Source organism: Paralichthys olivaceus, chromosome 23, assembly GCF_024713975.1.
Source record: "Paralichthys olivaceus isolate ysfri-2021 chromosome 23, ASM2471397v2, whole genome shotgun sequence".
NCBI classification, from domain to species: Eukaryota; Metazoa; Chordata; class Actinopteri; order Pleuronectiformes; family Paralichthyidae; genus Paralichthys; species Paralichthys olivaceus.
In genome coordinates this window covers 15,785,024-15,809,427 of record NC_091115.1, presented here as the reverse complement: position 1 = coordinate 15,809,427, position 24,404 = coordinate 15,785,024, and the positions used below count along the sequence as shown (strand labels likewise).

Here is a 24,404-nt window from a genome sequence, read left to right as displayed (position 1 = left end):
GTGTTGAAATCGCTGTATAATCACTGAAGATGGCATAATTCAATTCAGAGCGGCAAATCGTAATATACATTATCCCAAGGCACTTTACATAGAAGGTCAAGACCTTAAAATCTTATTAATATAGAGAAACCCAACAGTTCCTACAATGAGAAAAGCTCCCTCATTAACAGGGAGATACACCTAGCAGAACCAGGCTCAATGTGGGCGGTCATCTGCCTCGACTGGTTGGGGTGAGTAGTATTGATAACAGTAACAATTCATATAATAATTAATTACTAATAACTATTGTTGTTAATAATAGTAATAATAATATATTTGCAGTTTTGGAGTCAGAGATATCTGCAATGAGAGTGAGAGGGACTATGAGAGAAAAAGGTAACATCGTTATTGACATGTATTAAAATAAGTGGAGAAGTGCTCAGTGCATGCTGGGAGTTTGCCCAGCAGTCTAGACCTATAGCAGCATAACTAAGTGATGGTTCAGGACTCACCTGATCCAGAAATAACTACAGGCTTTATCAAAAAGGAACGTTTTAAGTTCAACTTTAAATGCAGAGATGGTGTCTGCCTCCCGAGCCCAGAGTGGGAGCCGGTTCTATTTGGATAATATGGTGTTATGAGCTCTTTGATATATGAAGGGACTTGATTGTTAAGGGCTTTATATGTGAGGAGCAGACTCTTGAATTCTAATCTGAATTTTACAGAATAGAATTCACATAACCAAGCATAGTATTGTGACCGTCAACCCTGTACAGCAGGGATCTTAATATACTGGGCTGTTGGGGCAGAATGATTGAACACTGAGTACATATTGCAATGTACTTTTCTAAAACTGAAATAGAAGGTGGCTCTGGAAAGTTCAGTTTGCGAGGGCATTGATCTAAGACCCAAGGCTATATTTGTATTTATTATAATGCTGAACAAGCATGAAGGCATGTTCAAGGTGCTGGAAGGTGCACTGACCCATTCCAAAACAAGTGTTTGCTTAGACACAAAAAGTGGCACATTTCTCCTTGGTGGTATATGTTTATTGGCAGTCAACGATATCTGTCTTTTTCTTTGTACAATGACCAAGATCTCTAATTTTGTTCAGCAGTTTTTTTGTTGGTTTGAGCCATATACAGCCAAATCAAGCGTTATTCGTGTGCATAGTAAGGTTAACCTTTTTTTGAGGACAGCCTCATTCTTCCAGGAATAATCTTCTCGGAATAATCCTTCCTCCTCCCTTTGTGTTCTCCTGTGCAGTTCTAAATGCATGGTATAAATAGAATCACTTTAACAGTCTTGGGCTTCCTTCTGGTTGCGGTGAAGGTGTGTTCAGAAGCTTTGCGTTGGTTTTTGGAAAAGGAACTACTTAGACAGACTGGGTCAAACCCCACGAGCCTCGCAGGAGAAAACACCAGGTTTTCTTCTCCTTAATTGGTTATTACTGAAGACGTGGATGTGACAGCCCCGTGCTGGCCGAATTAGACCAGCTAATGGCGGACGGGACCATGCTGCAAAGAACCCATCTACCTTCAATCCCTTTCAAGCTCCCCACTTTAGAAACAGCCTGAAATAACCTTAATGACACATTGTTTTTTTTTATTCATGAAATAAAAAGGATTCTATTGATGGGTCCTGCTTCTAAGTCTAAATTATCGTTTCATTTCAATCTTTTCATGGCTTTTTTTTGCAGATAGTTTCGGTTTAATCCGGCTGCCTTCACCCTGTTATAATGAGTTAGTTTGCACTGCTTACGTCGGCACATGCTCGCGTCTCTCAGGCTACAGTATAGTGCTTTCAGCATTAACACATAGACTATAAAGATGGATGATGCGTCCCCACTTCCTCTCATCCTGCAAAACTGAAGCTAGATAGTGAATGTGCTGTGGAGCCGCAGTATAAACATCCTGCCTATAGACACGCTCCACCTAATGAGAGTCAGTCTCAGCTGTCAATCACGATGTGTCACCCCATTTTTATAGCATGACATCCCTTAAAGATATATTCGTTTGATTAGAAGTACAACTTAAGCGTGGGTTATACGTCCGTGTGGGATTGAGACACACACACACACACAGCTGATGTATCCCTAAAATTTGCGGTAGATGAGTTTCACTGTGTGAGGATACAGGAAGAGGTAAAATAACAGACAGCTGGTGTTAGCGGATACAGAAGGGTCGGGCTGTTTAGGATGGACCCGGCCTTTTCCCTCAAGCCTCCACCCCCCATCTGCCTCTGTGCATCATCCCAGCTGGGGGGGGGGTGCAGCATCAGGATGCCTGTACTGCTGCCTTCCCCCGCCTGCTCGCCATTCTAATCTCATGGGTCTGGGTGTGGGAGCAGGGAGGAGGGCCAGAGGGAGCGATGAAGTGGGTCACACAAAAATGAGGCCATGTAGAGCTTGAACTGCAGCAGGACCTCCCATCTGGCAGAGAGCTGCCCAACCTACAGTATCTGCCATGGGCACAAATGAAACAAGCCAAGGCAGCTGGCTCAGGTTCCCCCTGGGGATGTTCTCCAATCTAAGTACAGTATTCACCACAGTGCCAATGATGATTTTAATCAAATCTTTGTTTTTTTCCCCATAATTCATTAAGTCAATTTAGGAGAGTTTTAATTTCCCTAAATAATTTAGCACATATGCATTTTGATTCAAAAAGTCTACTGCTTCGGTTTATATACTGATAAGTATCTGAAATGTGACATTGATGAGCTCTGTAATAATAAAGTTAAGAGTAAATAGCTTAGTAGCGTTGCTCAGAAATGGAAGTTTGCATTAACAGGGACCACTGTAAATACATCGAATGACCTCGAACAGATTTGATAACTGTGGGGCACAGAAAGGGGAGCTAATTGTTATTCAGTTAGCTCAGAATTGATCAATTACTGTATAATTAATGAATTATTATTATGGTTAGCAGGAATGGAAACTCAGTTTATAAAGGCCCCCACTGAAAATGTAGCTGAAAAGAAAACCTGTTGCCTTTAAGAACAGACCATTTTAGTTAAAAACCTTTATTGTCTTGAACAAGTGTACTGTCTACTCATAACATGAATAGTGATGTAACATACACAAAGCTATTACACAGACAATGAGGTTAATACAGGACATAGTCCCTGAATGTATAGTGTAATGACAGAGCTCTCTGGTAATTGTCCACATTCAGTCCTGCTGCTTTATGTATTTTATTGATTCTATTAGATGGCTGACTTTGTTGTGCGAAAATGAAACTATACCGTCGCATTTGAGCGAAAGAAGGACTAATTGATTTGCACGCCCTTCGGCCCATTGTCCGTGTGAGAGATGGTGGCGAAAGGAGAAGTTCCGTGACAGCTGTTTGTGTATGGGAAATGCACACGACATGCGTGTGGTCTTGAGGAGATGAACCGGTCAGAGCTGTAAGATGTCAGGGTGCTGTACAGCAACCCCACCTCCATGTATCGTTGTAAGCTACATACGTTTGTCTGGTGGTTTCCTATATTTGCCATGTTGTTTAGATTCAGATTTCAGCATGGGCAGTGTGACATGGCTGCATGGCCTTAGCTGAGGGCAAGAACTTCTGAATTCAACATTCCCAGACTAAAGACAAGAAATAGATTTGTCTCATGAAATATAAAAGGGGTTGCACTCGTACTTTAAAGGGTAACTGCGCCTCTCCCTGACTGATTCAATAAGATACTTAAAAACGAAAAATCAAATCCTACTGTAACATACTATTAAACACATAATAAAGAACATCTATACAGTTCAACCATGAAACATCTTTGGACCATAATCCCTGGACCAATGGCCAATCGTAATCTGTAATACTAGGAACGACTGGGCAAGCTTCCAAGCTACCTCCTTTACATGTTGTGTATTTTACATGTACAAACTGAAAACCGAGGAATGACTTTCTGTAGCATCTTTAAAGTAGTTGTCTCTGTGGACAGTGACATTAAGTTTAACTTCAGTAACCTACACTTTGTGGTAACTTCCAATTAGAAATCTTCTGGAAACTGGAAGAAAGATTTGTTTTCTCTACTAAGTGGAGGGTAGCTTGACCAAATGCTACATTGCTGTTTTCAATTTTCCCTTGTGGTAGTTCATAAAATATTTGTTGTATTTGGCATTTCACCCAAAGCCCATGATTACTGTCAGTAATATTTTAAACGTCCATGCAATTGTTTTTTTTTTTTTTTTAATTTTTTTCCATTTTCCTTGTTTGACCACTAGTGTGGTGTGGTGAGCAGAAATTCATGGTTTTAGCAAACAAGACCATTACCAACACTTGGATTAGAATAGATAAATAATGCGGTCATGATTATAACCAAGCCAACATTGCATTCAAACTGGATGTGAATTACAGACTTAACCTCTCCAATCTCTGCTCCCTCTTTTCTACTCCTACTTTCTGCATTGGTGCAAAGACAGATGTTCCAGGCTGATCCTAAGGATCAGTATGTGTTGGTATTAGCCGGTCCTTGAACTATTGAACCCTATTGTATTTCTTCCACCTTAGAAACTGAGTATTGCAGCTGGCTCTCTTCTACGAAAGCTTCGCTCTGCAATGTGAGTAGATGCATGTACTTGCAAGTAAAAAAGTAAATATCATATGAGCACACTAATAAATGACTGTGAAATGCCCATTTTGGCAAAATACACATATTTGTTAATTTCTTTCTAACCAGGAAACTCCAGTTCAACAAACGAAGTATTTATCTAGCAGCATTTTATTTTTAACCGATGCAGGTTGTTTTTTTTTCCATTTAGAAAAACAAACAGGGGGAGGGGGTCATATCACCTGGTGCAAAGTAATAACCTATTTATTATGTGAGTAGCATGAGGTAACCAAATTTCAATTTATTATTGTCTGGCGAAATTTCTCTCTGCATCTTGATGACTGTACTGATGCCAGTCATCATTTATAAGGGACGGCACCCCCGCACTGTGTTCCTGTAGTTCCATCAACTCCAACAGTGAGACGTCGTCTCACATCAATTTCAGGAGTCGTACTATAAAAGTCAATCATATCCATAATTATTTCATTTAGCTTGTGAAAATATGTGTTTTATATTTAGAAGGCTTCATCTAATTCTGTGTTTTGGCCACATATGGCCATTTTGTGGGATCGAGGCCAAAATAAATGGAAAAACATCTTTTAAAAAGTTATTGTTATATTTACAGAATTCTTGATTTGTTGGAATGTGTTTTGTCAGAATGGCAGTTTCTCATATATCCATTGTTTGTGCTACTAAATGCATTCTTCACCTGTCTCTGCACTAAATGCTTAGAGATGAACTTGATATAATCTTTTGCAGCCACTCATCTAATCTATTAGACTTTAGTTCCTCAAATGGTGATACTTGACTTAAATAGCCAGGGGGAGTAAGAAGAAAATCTCTATGTACATCACAACCCTTCGTCTTTATTATTGAGACAGCGGAGAGTTAAATACACATTTAGAATTAAGCTTTCACCAAAGGTCAAGCACGATCGCTCAAGGAGGAGATTAGACTGAGTCCCTCGCTACTGCCCAGTCATTCGAAAGACTCCAAAAATACACCCCTCCAAGAACGGCATCCAAACAGTATGGATACAATATACTCATATGGGAAGGGATGCATACAAACACACACACACACACATATACACACACAGGGCCACTCCTTCAGTGCAATCACTTCTACTTACAATCATTTCACAAACAGTGTCTGGCTGACAGAAGTTTGCAGAACCCTGAAGGGTAATTTTGCTTAAATGAGCTAGAAATCCTTTTTTTTTGAGGGGGGGGGCAAAATGCCTCCGTCTCAGAGCTGCGAAGAATGCTTCTGTTAAATAACACCTTGTTTCTGGGCATGATGGTGCCTGTGTGTGTCTGCGTCACTTCCCGGCCACCTCCGTGATCCCTACCTGTTCTGTGAGTTGCTCTATTCACTCTGCATGAGTGTTACAATCGAAAGGCTCTCTGTTGGTCAGAGAGTTTTTGTGTTTCCACTCATTTATATTCCTCCATCCTTCATCTCTGCACTGGGGGTTGGGGTCCAGGTGAATTGGAGACAGATCTGGAAGCGAGGTTTATAACAGCAATGTTCACTATTGCCGAGCCTTGGCTTGGTGTATCCTATTATTCAGTGGAATGACTTTCCCTTATCTATGGGTGTGGGAATGTCAGACTCTCCTTTCTTTGACCTGTTTACTTTCCCAGTGGGATGAGTGCTCCTTTTCTCCAGTGGAATCTACCTGTGTGGTGGAGTGAATCCCCATCCTCTGCATCATTTGAACCCCCTGAGGTTCTCCTGTTGACAGCCATACCGCTGCACCTCTCAGAATACCAGTGCGGAATAATCGCTCCGCAGAACAAAAGTTATTTGAGTTGATTTAGCTTTGTCTGAGGAAAAATTAATCTTTCCGTTCATGAGGGAAACTTGGCAGAGGAATATGGGACTTGGCCCTCTCATCGAGCTCTGCTCTAAGGATTATACTTTCATCAGCTCACCCAGACTTTCTGGCCACAGTGGAGGACTTGCTGTGGTGTTCAGGAACCTCTTTGCAAGTCGCCTGGTGAACACCGGGTCGTCCTTTTCATGTGTAACTTCAAATGATTAAAGTCGGATGCACTAATCCTTTCTTTTTTTCACTTTCTTTTTTTCTTTTTTATCTTCTGACCACACAGCCTGAACTGATCATTTCTAACTGAATCCACTGATTTTTTTTTTCAGCCTCCCAGATTTCATTGCCGCTGATTTTAACATTCATGTTGATGTAAGCGACAGTTGTAGCCTAAAATCAATTAATATTACAGAGGCTGTAATCTCTCAGCATATGTTTGACTCACAGCTGTGGGCATATTCTTGGCTTTGCTCTTGAATAATGATTCCCTTTTTCCTCTCGAACGATATTCCACATCTTTAGCTCTCACATTCAAAAGCCGGCTTTTGATACAGTGGACCACCATATCTTGGCTGAGCAGTGAGTTTTTGAAAATCTTCGGTAGGCGTATGTATTAATCTCCGTTTAAGTGAAAGGCCTTTTGTGATTGGAAGAGAGGCTCAAATATAGAGGGAAAAGTTTGTTGGTATAATGCCGCAAGGTTCAGTCCTTGATCCTATTCTGTTATTTTTCTATATCCCCTTGGACAGTTAACAGGGCCCTTCAAAGTAATCTCCCATCACCGTTATGCAGATGATGGGAGCTAATGTGTCATTCAAATCTCAAAACACATTCAGCTGAGCCGAAAATACAAAAGCTAAAGATGCTAAAATATCTGACCCTTTTGTCTTCTCCAAAATAATTGATGGTCTCGTGTCTCTGAGTTAAATCATTCATAGAAATCGAGTTGTTAATATGGTCCAGGCTCTGACTCATCTGGACCAAAATTTGTTTGATTAGTCCTTCATTTCCCCTGCATAGAACCATTGCAAAGCTGAACCCCATTGCATTTCAAGCAGATCATTGAAATGTTAATTATTTTATTTCATCACATCTTGACTATTGCAACTACCTTTTCATCTATCTCAGTAAAAGGTTTAGTCACAAGTTGTCCAAAATGCTTTTGAACCGATCCTCCAAAAGGTCACATGTGACAGCGATTCTCATGGCTCCTCATTAAATTCAGAATCCAAATGAAATACACGTATCTCAATCTCCCACAGAGCTGTAGATGGTGAGGCTTCTGTCTACCTTAGACTCTGCTGCAGTCCTCTGCTGGTCAGGGTTGTTTTGACTGTCCCTAGAACAAAACTACTGGGGAATGCACAGATCTTGACTCCTAAATTGTGGACCTCTCTTCCTCAGGATTTAAGATCTGTAGATGTCTCCAAAAAGCAGCTCAACACCCACATGCCTTTCATCACTTTGCTAAATGTATTGTCTTCTCTTTTTTTATCAAGTACATCTTTGCTTTTATTATTTCCTCTGTTAAACACTTTGTGAGGTCTCTGCTCTTGAGAGGCGCTTTTTACGTAAAAGATTGACTTGCTTACTTCTCAGTGAAGTGGTGTCGGCCTAACATTTTATAAAATGTCTGCAGTGCTAGTGCATTTTCAAGGTTTGAGATGAGGCTTCTCTGTGCACTCAAAACATGTTTGGCCTCAAATGTTGATTTTATTAAGTATATTGTGTGTTTAATGTATCTATTTATGTAAAAGGTTAACATTATTTTATTGCATCACATCAATTATATTATTTGATTCATTCACACTAATTCAACATGATAGAAAAATGTGCACCACTGCACCTATTAAAGTGTTGTAAATAAGGTCTTGTAAAATATAATGAATGAGGTACGTGGAAGGGAAATGGTTATTTTAAGAAACATTTTAAGAAAAATCCACTTACTAACTTGCGAGTGAATCAAGCGATCAAGTAGCAGCAGAGTGCAGGGTTTGTTTCTCAAGACTTTTTCCAGATTCAGTTTGAAATCTGTCCCGCAAAATGCTGACACATTCCTCGAGGTTGCTCCGAATTATCAACATGCTCTCACAGCCATTTTAAGCTTTCTTAGCCAAGTCGGACAATTCTTCAATAGAACCCCTCCCCTAAGTTTTTAGGTTTTACTCAAATGCAGTGTTTATGTACGATGCATTAAGACACAACGTGCACGGCAGCTTACAGCAACACAATAATAGTTGTTTGATACTGTGGGCATGACAAGAGTTATACATAAAACACAAACCATACATGGATTTATAAGTGACCCTGTGAAGTATGTTCTTCTTCGCTGGTTCAATTATGACTGACTGACTGAATTACTATTTTCCATAATGTAGTGTAGGAGAGGACTGTGTGTTTGATAAGCAGAGTTGGAGCTGCAGGCTGAGGGGTGGGTGGAGATAGATAGAGGGGGGTTAGTTGCGTGCAATTCGTGGTCTATTTTGGACCAGTACCGGTACAGACAAAATGAAGCATAGTAGGGAGAAGGTGTGGACTCACATCCAAGCCATTACACTGAAGCTTCTCTCTAAATGTGTTCCTGTGTGTTTGCCAGACGCACGACTGAGTCACACGGCTGCTTCTGCTCCAGAACCCTGCTCATTGCTTCACAACGCTGTCGACTCGTTGCATTTTTGGACAATATGACCTTTTTTTTGAGTTAACTATAAAATGCACTTCTCTTCTCTATCTAAATATTTGTAAATAGTCAGGACTAGGCTGCCGATTATTGCATTTGACACGTTTTAGGTTTTTTTTTAAGAGCGTTGTGTGGTGCCTCATCCCTTCATAAATATTTAAACAGGGAGACTGGATTACCTGAGGCCAGAATACATATGAGGAAATGTACTCTAAAAGCGGAGCCAAATGGGTTCATGGAATGTGCTTTTGAAAACAAGGGCTGATTGGATTTTTGCACACAATGAGCTGTGGCTGGTGAGATTCCAACGCATATATAACAAAGAATACTGGAGAATAATCTCCCTGCAAGAAGGTTCTGGGTTCAAACCTGCCTTTATGTTTGGAAGTTGTATGTTCTGTGCCTGCATCGTACTCCGGCTTCCTCCAACATTTAAAAGACATGGTCTGGTTAAGTGGTGAATCTAAATTGCCTGTAGGTGTGATTGTGAATGTGGCTTCCTCAAAGGATAAGCGGTATAGCTAATGAAAGGATTATACTTATATTTATTAAAGCCCTAATTACATGCAAATGAGATCATTATTCCTACTAGGAATTTGGAGGATCATGGCGTTTGAGCTGCTGGAAGGTTTTTAATGTGAAAAAGTGTGTAGGAAGTCGTGAGTCTCACTGATCGTAGCTTAACGGTGATCAAACATAAAAACAAAACAGTAGTGGTCCTTACATTTATTTTAGAACAAGAATAGCACTTTTAGACACATGCTTTAGCCAAGGCCCCACAGTCCACTCAAATTTAACAAAGCTGCACCAAATTGAACACGCTCATAGAAATCAGCTCTTATTTTCATCAAATTCATTCATTATTCCCTGGGAAATAAATGATAATGTCTCGCAATGTTCAAGAAACAAATTCCTGGATCCCGTCCTTTCTCTGGGATGATGCCAAAATTGAATGGGTTCTCTCTTGGCCCACGTCCCATCCTTCAGCCATGTTATGTGGAAATACGTTTAGTAAATTTTGTGTTGACAAACGATCAAACAGAAAAGGACAGGGGTGAAAGCATAACCTCCTTAGCGGGGTTGAATGGAATATAGCATTGTGGTGAGTCTCACATTGTTCAGCTCTAGAGGGGCATCATTCTGAATGTATCAAGACAGTTTAGCAAGGAAAGCAGAAACTCAAATTGGGAGCATGCAGGCCTCTTTAACACCTGTCTGTATTATACACCTGTTTCTACTAAAGTCCTGGTTCTCTGCCGTTACAGTAAATTACTTGTTGGTCATTGAGGGGAAAGAGGTCTCAGAGCAACTCACACATCATGTGAATGCTTTGTGCATGTTTATGCCATCTGATAATACTGAGTAAAGGTAGACTGTAATAAAAAAGAAACAATAAAATAATAAAAAGAAAAAGATAGGTCATCAAATACTAAAAACATTGGGTTTGATAAAATAAAATCTGAACTAGACCACATGGGTTCAGTGTCTGGAAAGACATAGCTGCACTCAGATCTCTACAATGTTATGCAGCTGTGCACATGATGATTGATCTGCAAAATGAGCTGATCGATACGGAAAGCACTTATGAGTGGTCTCCTCCGGGCCAATGTGAGATGATCTCTTGTCAGACAAGCTACTGACAGATCCTGCTCTCAGCATAACACTCACAGGTGTATCCCTGCTATCTGACACCCGAGTTCCCTGTGGGAGGGCAGGGGGAGGATAAACCCAGCTGCTCCTGAGAGATGAATGTTGCATGCAGGACGTCACTGTAGACTGACACTGCAGAGGAAATGAATACAGAGTGGGTTAGCTGGTTATGCAATAGTGTTTTGGTTTTTTTTCCTCTGGCATTGCTATACGGGGACTGCATATTAAAAAGTGGATTTCTGTGGGGTTTATTCTGGACTCCACTCGAGCTGCAGTAGATACCTCTGAGATGAGTTGATATGAATTATCAGACAACACGACAGGAAGAACATCCTTGTGATGGAAGTGTTTTCTATCGCACATTGTTGAATTAATTAATAAGCTATTGTCTTAGGATGGATATAAGTAACTTGGAAAAGTCATTGGGTGCCAGAACAATGGTGGTGAATGTTAGATCATTAAGAATAAAGTGACCACTGACTGGGTCGGGTCAGAACTGAACCTGCAGCTGCTGGTGGTGGACTCACGTCAGAGAGGGAAATTAAACTACCATTATTGGATTTGTCTTTTCTCCATCAAGTGTCTTTGGTCCCATGCATTAGGGGAAAAACTTGCTATTTGTCAGGTTGAAGGTTTTGTGCCACTGATGAGAGGAAATGTTGGTGTTCTTGCATTCGTCTGCTCAAAACCTCTCGACCTAATGGACTCTCACCACTTGTCAGGTCCACTCTTTGAATCGAAGTATATATTCATCAAAACATATAATAGGATGGCTGTTCTCACATAACGGACAGCTGAGTAGTATTGATTACCTGAATGCAAATGTGAATTATGAGAACCAGCGCTAATTACAGCCCATTCTTGATTGTCGGTGCTGTATTTTCCATCCACACAATGCCAATGAGCCAATGAACGCTGCAACACCAATGCACATAATTTGAACTGTACCCTCTTGTGGCTTTTTTAATACCTGTCTGTGAGCAGTTTGCGAGCACTGGTGTGCTGCCTTCAAATTAGTTGCTTCCGTTATAGAAGCCCTGCGCCATATTGCTCTGATGAGTATTTTGTCAGGGTCATCAGTTTTATTGGCCTATTTGAAATCCCTCCAGTTCTCAGAGGCTTCCTCAAACATCAGGAAAATCCATAACAACCCCATGACTCTACTACATAAGACAGATCACTGCGAGCCACCTTTCTGTTCATGCTGTAACACCACCAGAAGTTGGTGTTCTAAAGCCAGCGCGATCACACGGTTAGATTCAGCTTCAAACGCTTCACTGGGGAAACGGCTCTGAGGTAACCTGAGATGACTTGTGGGAGCCTTAAGGAATTCCATCACTGAGTACATCAATAGAGCAGTACATGCATTACACAGGGAGATCCCTGATTAATCTGTGCTGCATTATGATGCCAGACACGAGGGAACACGGGGGTGAGGTTAGAACATTTAGTGGATGCTATTCCTCAATAGAAGCACCTTCCTGGAAACAGGAGTGGACTGACATTTACCAGATGTCCTGAGTTACCGGACAGAGTTAGCATCCAATTAAGTGAAGCATCGACATACAAACCATTATAGATTAAGATTTCACATTGGAAATCGTATTTGCAATTATGCTGCAGCACTGATGAAGTCTCACAAATATTCCAGAAGGCATGGTGTTCAGAGTTTTCCTATGTTAATCATTAGCTGCCAATGTTGGTGTGGCATATTCTTAAGTCCGTAGCGAAGTCCCGAACAGTTCGACCCATAAATGTGGAATATATTTTGAATACAGTTGATAATAAATGTGATATTAGACCAGCATTAATGTATTATATACACAGTCATATCATTAAGGTTACAGCTCACAAAAACTTAAGCTCTACTTTCATTATGCTATTACTTGTCCTTAGGTAAGGTAGATAAAATTAACAGTATTTTTATTCACAACTGCCAAATGTAGTTTTTTTTATGAGTTATTGAATCAATAACAATTATCTTATAATATAAAACTATAACTTTAAAGATAAATAACTATATAATCACAATAATATAACTATAAAATTGATAAAACTTTGCTAATTTTAAATGATTCACTTCTGGTATTACTTTTATATAAGGATCTAAATATTCATTACTGTGTAGCCATATATTAACATTAAGGTGGTAGACAGAATTACTTCATAACCATTAATTTGGGATTATGTCCTCAGGCTTGAGCATCATTGAGCTGAGTGGTTGATGGACAGACTGCCCAACCCACTGCCAGACGGGGCTAAAAATACTCATGTATTGAGGTATTTTTTCATATCACATGCTGTCACCAGTTATAAAAACATAAAACCCTCAGGATTATATGAGACTAATGTATGGAGCCTAAAGAGATTATTTACAAGATGCCATCTGTCAATATTTACGATATTCCACAGTTTGTCAGGCAAAACCCAGGATAGATAACAGCAAAGAGAGTTAATACACTCCGTATGTCTTCAGAATATTAAGCTTTTATAAAGCTATGATATGCACGCGTCCTCCCGGCTTCTCCCTGCTCCGTCACGTTCTGTCCACCTCTCCACTCCAGCCAGAGGGACATCTCCCCGGCAGCTAATCCTAACTTTGAAGTCTCGTTGTGTGAGGAGAGCTAGACAAGAGATGTGATCACGTATTGATTAACAGCAGTGAGCTCCCACCCCTGACTCTGGCCTCGTCTTATTGGTTGTAAATGTGGAAAGTAAATATCTTAGAATGCTCTATGAATTATGAATCTTTACATCCTGTAACGTGAAGGATTATGAATCAAACTGACAGTATAATAATGATTTCTATTCATCATATTTCAGGATGTACACAGCTCCGTTTAATGCACTGTAGTTTCATCATACACACCACGTCTCCGAAAGACTGGGTGCCGAGCACACCGCAGCTAAAGAGATAGTCATGAATGGGTAATTATCATTGTCTGCAGTTGCGGTCTCCAGGGCGTGCATGTTTATGCCAGTGTGTGTGTGTGTGTGCATGGCTGCAGGACAGAGGAGAGGCAGTGGAGTGTAATCCCGGTTGTCTCTGTTTGTGCAGTTCAAATCTAACGGGACTCCAATAATGTAATTTTCAGTGGGCCACACAGGCTTGCCAGAAATAATTAGAGCGGACATGTGGTGTAATGTAATGGTGTCGAGAGGAAGCAGTGCTCTCCCTCCACCAGCCAGAAAATTACAGTCATCGTGTGAACCAATTGTATTTTGCAGCCACACTTTGTGTTCATACAGCGAAACAGACACACACCGACACAGGGTCATTGAGAAGATAATGGCGAACTAGAAAAGATAGAGATTAGATAAACAATTACTGCATTTCTATTTTTGCCTCATAGGGTAGTGGTGAAAATAGAGACTGGAGATTGTGAAAGCGAAACAATGAGGAATATGCTTTTACATTTGGCTGGGGTGGAAATGTGTGTTTGTTATGGATAAAAGCAAAATGTGAGGTGCAATAAGACCAGGCTGATAAATCATAATGCACATAGCATGATGTCCACTGAAGCTTTGGTTCCACCAGAGAGAGTGTCCTTGTATGAATACATGAAATAAACAGCAGAACCAGTGTAATGCCTTACATATTGAGGTGATATGAAAATGTTCCTACATATTGAAAAAGGGAGCAAAAAGAAAATGGCCTGCCACCACCATTCAACAAAACCCTGTGATTTTCCAATCACCTGCTAATCTATTAACCTGTAATATGAAACAGATATGAGCAACATGTCTGAAACAACACGTAATCACAGTAAGACGATAACATATTGAATAAAACTCAACGAGGGCAACAAGTTAGATTTTCAGCATACATTGTAGCACCAGTCAATGACGTACTTTTCCGACCAGTCAGCATTACATGTCAATGCAGCAGAGGATTTCTTCTCTCCTCCCCGTGCCACTAATTTCTTAATTATTCTGGGGTGCTCCTGTGATCGGTTCGCCCACGTGCCCGTGTGTGTCCAGCCTCTGCAACAAGCCAAACCCGATACGAGCTCTTTCAACAATGTCTTTGCTACGAGTGTGTCGTCATGAGACTTTCGTTTGTGGGAATTTAAGACTGTCTGTCGAAACGTCGAAGCAATTCAAACGACAAAACAGGTTCTTTGTTGTTGTCGACCAATCTCAGTAGAGTTGTACCACTATCAAACAACTACTGGGTGGACTACAATCCAATTTGAGTGCAGACCTAGTTTTGCTTTAGAAGATGAATCTTAATAATCTTAATTAAGAAACTTCTGACCTTCTGTGACCATTATTAGTCAAGATTTTAAATTGTCCAGTGTCTGATTTAAAATTCCTGCATCTTGAGTTGACATTCAGCTTGGATACCGCTTGTTATCCATGGTTAGCATGTGAACATGATAAACTAACATGGTGAGCATGGTACAAAATTCCAACTGAACCGCATCAGCATGTTTTCTTAGCATGGTGACCTTAGCATTAAGCTCAAAGCGCCGCTGTATGAGTCGCCGCGGTGATGGCAAAAACAACGGAAAGTGACGCGAAATGCCGAAGATCCCAGCAGAAGAGGGAACGGGTGTGGGAATAGTGAGAAGAGGATTTTAGGGATCAGGACTGCATTACTCACATGGCCACAAGAGGTCACTTATCAGGAATAGAGTAGATCTTTCAGGAAAAATGTCTCGCGCCATTGTGGTTGAGTATCTCTGCAGCTCAGCGAGTCTCCATTAATTCCGACACATCTGTGCCTGTCAGTACCTCGTCAGTGAAATATGTTGCATATAGAAATCCCACACACGCAGCCAGGCCAGGGGACTCTTGGAGACGTTCATAATTACTCGCTGAATGGTTCCCTTGACTGATTAGTTAATAGCTTTTGAAGAACTCATTGTTTCTCTGACAGCCCGTTGTATCAGAGTTGTAGATAATAGAAATGTATGTTCAAAGTGTTCCGTCAGCGTTGACACAATGGGGTATGGCACAACAGCCGATTGCCATTGTTTTAGGGAAGATGAGTGATTTGCCAGTGTCTGGGTATTTAATTAATAACTGCAGACATGGCTGAATCATGCCTCTGCGGAACAATGTTATCTCAACGTCCTGCTCTGTGTCATCACCGTGCATGTTATGTAATGACCCGTGAGTCATGTTGGTTCTTTATTAGAAAATAATTGAATTTTTTTTTTTTTTCCCTCCGCAGGTTCCATTGCAAGGTGCTCCTACATCAAATATCACTACTCCTCAGCTACGATACCCAAAAATCTCTCAAACAACATCACCAAGACAATAAGGCAGGACGAGTGGCACGCCCTCCGTAAGTCTTTCCTTTTATTCTCTTTCCTCTACGACGACATATCATTTTATTTTTTGTATTTAAATGCTTTGTTGCATTTCACTGTCCAAAGGAGTGTGACTATTTTAATAGAAAGTAAAGTTGAAGATGAATTGAAAGATATCATATTGGCCAGAGAATTATTCGGGTTCCTGCTCTTTTTTTGTTATTTAGCTTCCCTTCCTTGAGCTGACAGTGCCAGCTATTAAAGGTCCAGTGTGTAAGATTTAGGTGAAAGGAATCTATTGGCAGAAATTTAATGTGAAATAATACATTTGTTTTCACTAGTGTGTAATCATTTAAATTGTATGAGTTTTTGTTTTCTTCACCCTAGAATGGACCCTTTACATTTAAATACTTTATATTTACATTGGGAGCGAGTCCTCTTCACGGAGGCTGCCATGTTTTTACAGTAGCCCAGACTGGACCAACTAAACACTGTTTGAGTTTTTCTGAAGGGAAGGGGGTCTGAGGCTGAGGCTGTTCAGCTACAACATACAACTTCACCACTAAATGTCACTAAATCTTACACACTGAACCTTTAATGGAGCAACAAGTGTTCTCTTGTGGAGGTTCTGTGTGGAATCAAGCAAGCAGCATTTCCTGTGTGGTGTGATCAGTTAATCATGCTGTCAATCAATTATTTCCGAGGGTGTGGAATTGTATTTGTTTATCAGTTTAGGCCTTTTTGCCTGAGAAAAATATTTCAGCCACTTCTGGGTATATAATGGAACATGCATTGTATTACAGTTCACTGAGAACAATTCCTCCTGAACTTCTGTACAGTTCAATAATCATTTCAAAATTTTAATTTTTCAACGTGGCAATGGCTGAAAAATGTGTTTGGAAATTTGATTCCCATACTTGGTGATAAAGACTCAAGTCTCCACGTTAGGTTGTGATCTAGTTTGAGCCTCACTAACTGCATATTTGAGTTTAATTTGTCTAGTAAGTCCAGGGCCTGGGGAGAATACGCTTAGCAGCGGAAAAGCTCCATCTCCACGGTGCTGTTCGCCTGTTAGATTATGTCAGCATGGGTATGAGTTAACGGAATCTAGGGGGAGTCTGTCTACTTTCAGGATACCTGCCAGTCATGCACCGTTCCTCTGGGCACGTTGCAGCTCTTCAGTCGCCTGGCTACTGAGCCGAGTGGAAACACACTCTGACCTCAAACTGTCACTGACTAGTCCTTGGCTGTCAGGTGACAGGGCTGGGAAGAGCTCCTCTCAGCTCTAAACCGCAGAGGACTGTTCTGCTGTCTGTTTCCCTCTGTCTCCCTCCCACGAAACAGTCTGTCCCACAAAATAGGAGAGGAAAACATTTTTCTTGCGGAGGCTATTTGAGAGCATATACAGGATCGGATAATACTGCACATATATAGATTACTAAAGTTATAATTATATATACACATGCAATCAAAACATGATGTATAAATCATCAGTCATAGACCTCGAAAGACGTCTTTTAAGTCACGAATTTGGTATTTTGTTTGTTTTTTGTCAGGCAGTGTGCACTATACTTTTAGGGTCCCTACCCCAGAAGGGGTCAGGTCCCCAGAAGTGGCCACAGAGTGAACACTGTCCAGGCTTCAGGGTAAAATCATTCCACTACATCAAGTCATCCTGTCAGCTTGGTGAAGATGTCTGTGACGATCAAGTGTTGGCACAAACTGCTTTAGCTCAGAGGGATGGCTCGACTTGTTTACTATAATACGTGAATGTTTCTGTCACCCTGAATCCTGTTCAAAAATCTGGCAGCTCAGTAAAGCATTGCTTGAAAGTCTATGTGAAAAAAACAAATAAAAATAGCGGAATGTTTGGATTGAACAGCCGAATATTATAAGACTGATTCAATTCTTGGTCAGGTACAGCAAGTCTCCTAAATTGTCCTCGCTCTGAAAATGGTCCTCACAAAAAGGTCAAATAAACACACAAACATTAAGGTGAGGGTTTGCATGTTTCAGGTTCAGGTTTAGTAGTGCTTACTCCTGCATTTCCAGCACGCAACCGAGTATATATCCCATTTACCCTCTACTGAAACACACATGCCTGAGCCAAAATCACTGTTGCGTGACTAGTGATGAGAAGTACAATATGCTCTCTGCAGTCGAAAGCAGATCAGTAATATATTACGCTGTGTTATTTCCCCTAATCCAAATGTGGTAAATCAGTGAATTGAATCTATCAGTTTGACAGTTTATGGCATTACATTAAGCATATTCACCTCTGACGAGTTCCCCACCAGAATCGAAATAATCTCCCGTGGATAGGCTTTTTATTTCTAGCCCAGGACGAATTACATCCTATTTATTGGACTGAATAAGAGAGCTGGTGCACGTGCTCTAAAAAGGTTTGGCTCACTCTCTGCCGTGTCCTATATTGTCTTGGCTCATATGCATGGGGAATGGGAAGGATGTGTTTCTTCGCTATCTTGGTAAGCCGAGGAAAACACATAGCTTATATTTATGGCTGGTCAGAGATGTTTAATGTCCTTATTACCCGGTCTATCCACACACCATCTCTGTGGGAGATAACTCCTCTCGCCTAATCGATGGCCTGTCACTGTGGGTATGAAAACGAAAAATAGAAATAGCAAAAGTGTGAATAAACAAAGCCCTGTCCACTGAGCGAGCATCCCTCACTACTAAATCAATAGCAGGCCCGGCACAGCTCTGACCGACCCGCAAATCACAAATCAAGCACGCCCTGAACTGAGGATTTTTAGGGGACAGTCAGCTTTTAATGAGTCCATGAGTCCAGGGTCTGACTGCAGATGCTGCACGCAATATTAGCATTACGTTCTGCTATGAATCCCATCGCGCCATTCATCACATTTTGCATTAGTGTAAATTATAGTCCTGCGCTCTCTTCACCTGTCGCCGCTGAAGCAACCTGAAGATGATTTATACGTTTCTAAAGTGTCTTTGTCAGAGAGCAAACTATGTAAAAGTATTTTGCCAGAGAATGGGTGAGTGATTGATTTAGAGCACAGCCATAGAGTTAGTGTTATGCATTAGCCTTGGGATAGGGCAGCTGAATTTAATTTCTCAGGCTAAATTGAATCTATATATTAACTATGGATTCTTTTTTTTTTTTTGAAAAGTTCAAACTGTGCCTCGGAGTATGACTATGGAGGCTTTCCCACCTCCTTTGTTTCAGTCACACCTTCTGACTTTTCAGAATAACGTGTGAAAAGAGCAAGCTTTAGTCCGTGCAAGAGATGTCTTACAACTTAACGATGCTCCGGTTCGTTTGTGAAAAAATTTTCTGGGGGGATAGTCAGACTTTCCGAGTTATTGCAGGAAGTTAAAACAACAATAAACAATGCGAAAGACTAAAAAGGAAATTTCGCACAGTTGTTAATTATGCTGCCACTACTGCTTAAAACAAATTAACAAAGTGTACAGGATAGTTTGTTTTTCTGCTAAGACTCCTTTTTATGGTGTACTTTAATCAAGAAAGTTAACGATTACAATATCCAAAGTGGCACCACTTCAGCGTCAGACGCACAACGTCTACAAACCAATCAATGTCAAGTATAGTTGTCAGACTCGGCCCACTTAGGCGATCATGACTGGATGGACTTTTGAAATTTGTGCCAAAGTAGTTAGTCTGATCTCACTGTCACTAAGACTGAATGTCAATGTGTTTGTTTTTTTTTGACCACATAGTGACATAGATACATGCAGTAAAGATAGTGTGCATCATGAAAGGCCAGATCCATTTATACTTTTGCAACTTGAGAACTCTTTGAGCCATTCTGCAGCCACCCAGTCAGTGGAAGATCAAGTTTTTATTTTTTTTTACAGATTATATATGTGTTTGGTCAGCAGGCAGAGTTTTAATAGTTTGCTGTTCAACTTCAGAGATGCCCCGGACTAAATCCACCCACACTGCCTTGGGTCTTGTATGCATTAAGTAAGAATGACAACCTAGTCTTGACTTTCATGAAGTGTGTGAAATTGCACTTGGGCAGGCCTGACAATTTCTCCCACTCCCATTGCATAGATTTGAGGAACCGGGGGGGGGGGGTGACATTGACACACTTCAAAGTCTCAGAGATGAACATGATACTCATTTGTTTCCGTCAGTCAAAAAAAAAAAAAAAAAAGCTGCAGCGGCACCCGCGACGCAGAAACCAAAACCCCCTTTTTCTATTACTGCAGAACATCAAAGCAACAGCGCAGAGTACACAATATCCTCTCTCCCACCCCGTTCTCTGTCACAGATGCAGATAGCAGCCAGGGTGCATACATTTTTGACGCTGGCTTTTAGAGAGGACAGGATGGAAGGAGTTTTTTTTTTTTTCTCATTCTGCAGCTTAGGGATTTTTATTACTTCAAAAGAAAGCATAAATTGTGAGCTGGGGAAAGCTGTCAGTGAGCGACAGTCTAATCCAAGGTAGCAGCTAAAGGTTGTGGCTGGAGCTAATTGTTCACCAAGCAGCCACACCCACTCTCATCACGCAGATATGGCGGCTTCAGTTTTGGAGATTATGCACCGAGCAGGTCTGCGCGAAGATGACAGGGATTTATCTCACTGAGAACCACTGATTCACTGCTATTTAAAAGCTTCACAGGGCCAACGCTTTCATCCAGTTAAGCTGATATGGTAGATTCCAAACCCGCAACCTCTTTACAATCAGTTTCACTCTCCCACACAAACAAACATCTGTCCGTCTGTCTATTTTTTACAATCAAGGGTGAAGGTGTCCCTCAGACGTTTGCCTGTGCAGCAGTACGGGTTAGGGTTAAGTAAACAGATGTCACGTGTGTAAATGGGCCCTGTTTAACCTTGTGGACGCTTGGGAGCAGAATCTGAAAAATATGCATGATGAAACTTTTCATTTTGAAGTGAGGATTTGTGGAGCTTTAGATGTCGATGTGTGCAGGAGTGGGTTAGATGCAGTCATTTAAAAACAACGTATTCCGCTAAATAAAGTAAATCTTGACAATTTATAATATGTAACATAAACTAAGGCATGAAATATTCACTGGCCTATCAGTAATAGACCCTTTATACAGGAGTATAAACTATTCTGCAAAACTACTACTCTCAGAAGTACAATTTATTGAAATAACTACTAAAGTACATGTAAATGTGATGCGTTACTACCCACCTCTGCAACAGTGTTACCTTTAGATGGGGGAGGTGATCAGTCCAAACCATGAAAGCCTGTTTAGCCCTCTCCAGCTGGTGTCTCCACTCCAACTTAGCGCCAACTTAACCGCCAGTAGCTCTCCATTTCCTGAATCGTAGTTTGGTTCTGTGGGAGACAGTCTCCTGGAGAAACAAGCACGGGGTCCCTCGGAGAAAGGACCACTCCTGCTTCACATTCGAGCAAATCTGCGGGTACAGCAAACGTTTTCTCTGCTGTTGAACGAGCAAACGTCCTGTCCTTGTAATATAATGTAAAGAGAAACTTTAAATTGATAAATGTCTCATATGTGTGGACATACATTGGAGAAGCAGCCAAAAGCTTTTTTCTTTGTAAAGACATAGTGACTTATTGGCAGCTTGAGCAGAGTCACACTTTGGTATCCACTGTGGGAGTGTTTACGTTGAGTGCATGTATTTGTGCTACTAGTCGTGTGTTTATGGGGGCGAGCATGGGGCATTATGCTGTAGTTTAGAAAATGCCACATGTGGTGGCAGGGAACACGTTTAAGGATTTTACATCCAATGCAAAGAAAATCAGCAAAAACTCTTATAACTCTCTTATAAGAATTCTTATAAGGCCTGATGTGATAATGAAAGACCCCGTCTCCCTGACAGCACCTGTGAGTTTCCTTTATCAAAAACTGACCTCATACCTGAATAAATGTGAAGCAGAGAGAGAAAAGAAGAGAAACAGCAGTGGGTTTTTTTATATGTTCCATATTTAACACGAGGGCCCTTACTTCATTTTGAACATTTGTGTGTGTGTGTTTGTGTAATGGAGATGGGGGGGGTAGTTTCAGTATTTCTCTAAAAATTCTTCAAATGTCTTGCCAGGGGGCATGACTTTGATGCGAGGCAGATCGAATGATCATAAGCGTATGAACAGTGCAAACAGCTGCAGAGTCGTTGGAAGGCATATTGTTGGCTCGGACAGACTAAAGCAGTTTCCTCTGCCTCCAGCCTTCGAGGTGCATTCAGCTAATCACCTCCCAGACCTGCAGCACATCCAGACTGGACACAGAGATGACGACAAACAAGATTTCCGACATTGGTCGGATGTTTTGAAAGGTGTGTTAGTTATAAACAATGGAGGCTGTTTGACGGACGATTTTTGAGGCAGATACTGGTAATAATATTTAAGACAGTTTTTTTTTGACCTAATTTTAGGTTTAAAGGTTACGTTTCTCTTTCCTTCCATTCCTAAGTTTTAATTTCTTTGGACTTTAGCATTTTAACATTGTGTTTGTGAATTATTTAACAGTTATCCAATCATCAACAGCAAGAATATTTATTGCATTTCCATCCCCACTTATTTTTACAGTACAGCCAATGCAGAGTGTGTACATTTATCACATATTTAAAGGATCATCCACCAAATTTAAACACAAAATAACCTGGACTATATTAAAGTCGTCCTGTGGTATTGATGGTTAGAGCCTGAGCTTGAAGATGGAGATGATGAAATATTGCATATTGCTGCATAATTCTGATTGCACATTATGAATTGTTGGATCCAGACCATTCCTTTAAATAAATATTTGTGCCCCATTAATTCATGGATGTTCAGTGCTTATGGTTGTCGTCTCTAAGGTAAAAGATATGGATTGTTGGGTTCTTCTTAGAGGTTGTTTAGGATCAGCACAGACAGCTGGAGTCAAAATAGTAGTATTGTTTTAAAGAATGAATTATAGTTAATAAAAGAATGTGTATTCAGAACTAGTTAGATAAACAGAACAGATAATTCACAAGTAATGGTGACATGGAATTCATTGCCAAGGTTTTTTTCCATCCCAAAATTGATAAATATATTTAACATGATGCATTTGTTTATCGCTCTGTTCGTAAAGATATAATATGGATGCAGGAAGTAATCCACTTTTATTTGATAAAAGGTTTTCTTATTTATTTATGAAATGATGACATATACAGAGCTATCATATGTATTAGAGAGGTTTCAAGTTTGGCTTGTTATGTGGTTTTTTGGAAGTTTTATTTTGAGTGTGAAGTATGTGTTAAGGGATGTGTTCTTAAGTGTTGTTTAAAGAGGAAGAGAAGTCACCGTTACGACGCAGTGGCTAATGGGGCTCTCTAGTAAACTTAAATCACTGCAACATATATAAACCTAAGGGTCAATAAACTTCTCCCTCGACACAGATACGAGCAGGTGCATACACATTCTGTGTCTACGGAGGGTCATTTGTGTAAAGGACAACTTTATTACTTTCAGCACATCTCCATTGGTTAGGGAATTGTTGTGAGTTCTTACTTAAGGTCCCATAAGTGGCCCATTACAGGCCCAGTAATTCAGCCAAAGAGATTTGTTGCCTGATGTACTAAACTGAGTGGTACCCTGTTCATCAACTGATTAAGAAAATAAATATACCATGAACTCAATGTCCGGTAGTGATGGAGAAACACATTTTCAGATGTAACTCTGTCACGTTTTCTATCCACGTCTTAGCTAGTACGTGAAGTTGTTATTGGAGACATAATGCTACTACACTGCTGCATATTAAACTAAAATTGTCATTGACTGAGCCCACCAGAGTTACAGCTTGTCAGCCCAGAGGGAGAAATGTGTCCATCACCACCTACACTGTCTAAAGTAAGCTGAGTGTGTAACACTCAGGTTGTAATGCCTCAATCTCGATCTCCCGACAGTCGTTATATAAAATTTATGGGAGAAGATTAGAGGTTTTGTCAGTATTTGACTTTTGCCTTTGAGCCTGTGGCTATTTCCGAGAAGATGTGTGCCCCCATAACCCCCCCCGAAAAACAGTCTTTGTGTGCGAGTGGTTTTTTTGTTTTCTGCCCCTTTTTTGCACTGTGTAAATATAAAATATATAAATATCACATTTATGATTTAATGTAGCACAGAGCAAGGAAAAGTAATACAAAAAGTAAGTAAGAATGCACAAAGATTTTTCCTGTAAGATTTTAGTTTTCTGATACTTTTTATTCTTATTCATAAAATGTATAAACCTATATTTGCATTGAAAAACCAACAGAAAACCTGTGTTGCCTTGCATCTTGGGTATGTGTGCGCTTGAACTTCTGTGCTCCTTTGACATAAACTGCATCGATTTCAGTTTGAACTGTATCTTGGAGTATAAACGAACATTTCAGCTCCACTGTACAGTCATCTTTGTCTTTCGGATGGTGCAGGTCTCTCCTCACAGGGGGCACTTGCAGATAATGTGCTGTATGTTCACACGTGATGAGAGCACGGCTACAACATGCAATTAA

At 40.5% G+C, this 24,404-nt stretch overlaps 1 protein-coding gene across 1 annotated transcript in view; it reads left to right on the top strand.

Annotated features, from left to right (window-relative positions):
- tmem178bb (transmembrane protein 178Bb) overlaps positions 1-24,404 on the top strand; it is a 96,199-nt gene that overhangs the window by 38,041 nt on the left and 33,754 nt on the right. The window contains exon 2 of the mRNA XM_069519358.1: positions 15,868-15,981. Coding sequence (XP_069375459.1) covers positions 15,868-15,981 — 114 coding nt within the window. The remainder of the gene's footprint in view (positions 1-15,867; positions 15,982-24,404) is intronic.